Raw genomic sequence first — 2,958 nt, 5'->3', positions numbered from 1 at the left:
TGTCAAAAAAAAAAAAAAAAAAAAAAAAAGCATTTTGGGGCCAGCAGGTGTTGTGGTAGTTAAGGCACTGGGTTCCTACCTACATGACTAAATGTGGTTCGAGTTCTGGACCCGGTGGCTTGAAAATCACAACAAATAAATAAATTAATGTAACAGAACAGAAATATCTTTTCCTGCAACCCGGTCCCTGTTGTTTTCCTTCCTAATTCATATCACCACCCAACACATTCTATGTGGATTTGTCAACTGTCTGCTCTCACTACATCTAAGAGCTGTGACAGCCAGGCTCTGGTCATGACCCACAATAGGAGTACAGAGCACAATAACTATTAGTCAGTGAAAAGACATGCAAACTGAGCTCAGATTCAGTCTGGCCACCATTTCTGTGGCTTACTGGGGTGCTGTGCCCCTTAGACAGAACAGTTATCCTTCTTTTTTTTTTTTTTGGGGGGGTTTTTGCTAGGTGGGTGTGCTCACCAGAAAGACACAGAGAGAGAGACAGAGAGACAGAAAGCAAGAAATCACTCCCCAGGGGGGATGGCGATGCCACAATCCCTTCTCCTTCACTCTCCTCTCAGGATCTTGGGCATGCATGCCCACGTGCCCGGCCTGAGTTAAGCCACCAGGTCTGGGACTCGAACTGCGGTCAACTACATGGGAGTCCAGTGACATAGCCATTATGCTAACTACTGGTCCCTTCTCAGTCATCTTTCCGTGCTAAGTCCTGTAACTTCCAGGTGGGAACACAGGAAATACCCGACACAATAAGCCTGCTCACATCTGCCTCCCCTGGCATCTCCTTGTAGGCAGGATGCTTCTGCTAGAGATCTTGGCTCCCTGTTCAGACTAAAGCCCAAATGCTCTGCGTGGAGTTCTCAATGTGGGCCATGGTGTCCAGGAACAGCAGCCCAGACTGTTCTCTGCTTCTAGTCCAGGACAGGCATAGTGGCTACCACCAGACAAGTCAGCACTGACATCCGTGTAGGATGCATGTGGACCCCTGCAAGCCCCAGCCCTGAATGTACCATTGAGGGATGTGTCATATGGCTCAGCTTCTTCATAGTAACCTTCCGGAGACTCAATCTTTGGGATGGTGAGCTGTTTCCGTTCTGGAATCTGTGGCATGAATAAACAAAACAAACATTTTCAGATATCAACATTTTAGAAATAACCCTTTGGGTGGAAGGAGGAGAAAGTTCAGAAGAAAAAAAATAATAAATGTCTGAATGGATATTAAACAAGTTGGGAGGGAGAACCCGAAATAGGAATCCCACATCACCAGGCTGGTCCATAGCTCTGGTTTGCAGCCAGCTACAGGGCTATTGTCTAACCTTGCAGAGACTCAGTGCCCCCCTGTGTAAAATGAGACTCAGCCCTCCAGAGCCCTCTACAGATACTATGCTCATTATGCATACTGTACTTTAAGCTCCTAGTTATGTCAGGCTATTGGGGTAGCTTTTTATAAGACAGCATTCATTCATTCTAGTTTGCTATAAGGCTTGTGCGCTCACCAGAGAGAGACAGAGAGAGATACAGAGAGAGAAAGTGAGAAATCACCACCCAGAGGGGATTGGCACAGTGCAATCCCTTCTCCTCCCTTCTGTTCTTGGAATCTTGGGCATGCATGTACACATGCCTGGTATGTTTTTCCTGCCTCCAGGTCCGGGACTCAAACCACAAAGTAGGCCACGCAGGATCTCACCACATTAACCTCCATGCTACCTGCTGGCCCCTATATGGATTTAAAATAGAATTTGCTTTCTAAAAAGACAAAGGCTAATCAATGGTTCATGAGGGAAGTGAACTGGGTTTCTAAATTCCAAATTTGATCATTATGTAGTTCAATCACTTGTTCAGCAAATAATGGATAGCTCCCGTGTAGAGGGACACATCAGACTTGCTATCAAGGAAGGCCTAACTAGGTGGTGAGTTAAGATCTCCTGATCATGTGCTAGCAGGTGGAATGATGGCTGGAGAGCTGAACCCCCACGTGGCTGACCACGGTTCGAGTCCTGCACCTGGAGCCTTGAAACTCATGCTGGGCACATGCATGTGTGTGTCCAGAATTCCAAGAGGAGAATGGAGGAGAAGGAATTGCAGTGTAGCCATTGACTCTGGGGGTGATTTCTCACTTTCTCTCTGTCTCTCTGTCTCTCCAGTGAACACACATGCCCTACAGCAAAAATCTCTCTCAAAAAAAAAACAAAAACAAAAAAACAAAAACAAAAAAACAAACAAACTCCTAAACTCCTCATCAAGTATATTTGAGTAGCTATAATGGACGAGGTCAAAGCTCTGTGGGACTCAAAGGAGGGTGTGAGAAACATTTGGCACTAAGGAAGAATGCCTAGAGAAGAAAAATCTGTGAGCTGAATCCCAAAGGCGGCCTGACCTGGCTTTTTAAGCTTTACCTCACCTTTCTGAAGAGGAACAGGACCGAGTCCTGGAAGAGCCAAGATAAACCCCTGGCCAAGCTCCATGATGAAACGGTTCAGAAGAGAGTTACACAACTACGCAAACACAGTGACCGATTATCAGAGGTCAAGGGAGAGCGCTCGTAATCTCCCAGAGCTAAGGAGAAAAGGCTCTGCTTTTCGTTGTCATCACCGTGGTGGTGAAGGCGGTGACTATTAAATGAGGATGTGGGAGAGAACTGCCTTCAAGACATGGTAACTGGGACAGCAAGTGGCATAGAGATTAAGGCGGCTGGCTCCCAGGTGGCTGACTGTGTGGTTTGATTCCTGGACCTGGCGGCTTGAAAAATCACACTGGGTGCATGTGTGTGCATGCCCAGGTCCTGAGAGGAGAACAGGTAAGAAGAGGTTGTGGTGTGGCCACATCCCAGGGGAGAAATTTCTTACTTTCTCTTTTTCTGTCCCTGTCTCTCTGTCTCTCACTCTCTTTTCCTCTCTCTAATGGTAAACTTACAAAAAAAAAAAAAAAAAAAAAAGGGATCAA

The 2,958-nt window shown here is 46.3% G+C and overlaps 1 protein-coding gene across 5 annotated transcripts in view; it reads right to left on the bottom strand.

Moving 5' to 3' along the window:
• Positions 1 to 2,958, bottom strand: part of AFAP1L2 (actin filament associated protein 1 like 2) — a 122,212-nt gene that overhangs the window by 26,309 nt on the left and 92,945 nt on the right. For all 5 annotated transcript variants that reach the window (XM_006162757.3, XM_014593411.2, XM_014593410.2 and 2 more), the window contains one exon: positions 1,026 to 1,116. In XM_006162757.3, coding sequence (XP_006162819.1) covers positions 1,026 to 1,116 — 91 coding nt within the window. The remainder of the gene's footprint in view (positions 1 to 1,025; positions 1,117 to 2,958) is intronic.

This window comes from Tupaia chinensis, unplaced genomic scaffold (assembly GCF_000334495.1).
Source record: "Tupaia chinensis unplaced genomic scaffold, TupChi_1.0 Scaffold140534_1, whole genome shotgun sequence".
NCBI lineage: Eukaryota > Metazoa > Chordata > Mammalia > Scandentia > Tupaiidae > Tupaia > Tupaia belangeri.
This window is presented reverse-complemented; position numbering and strand designations above follow the sequence as displayed.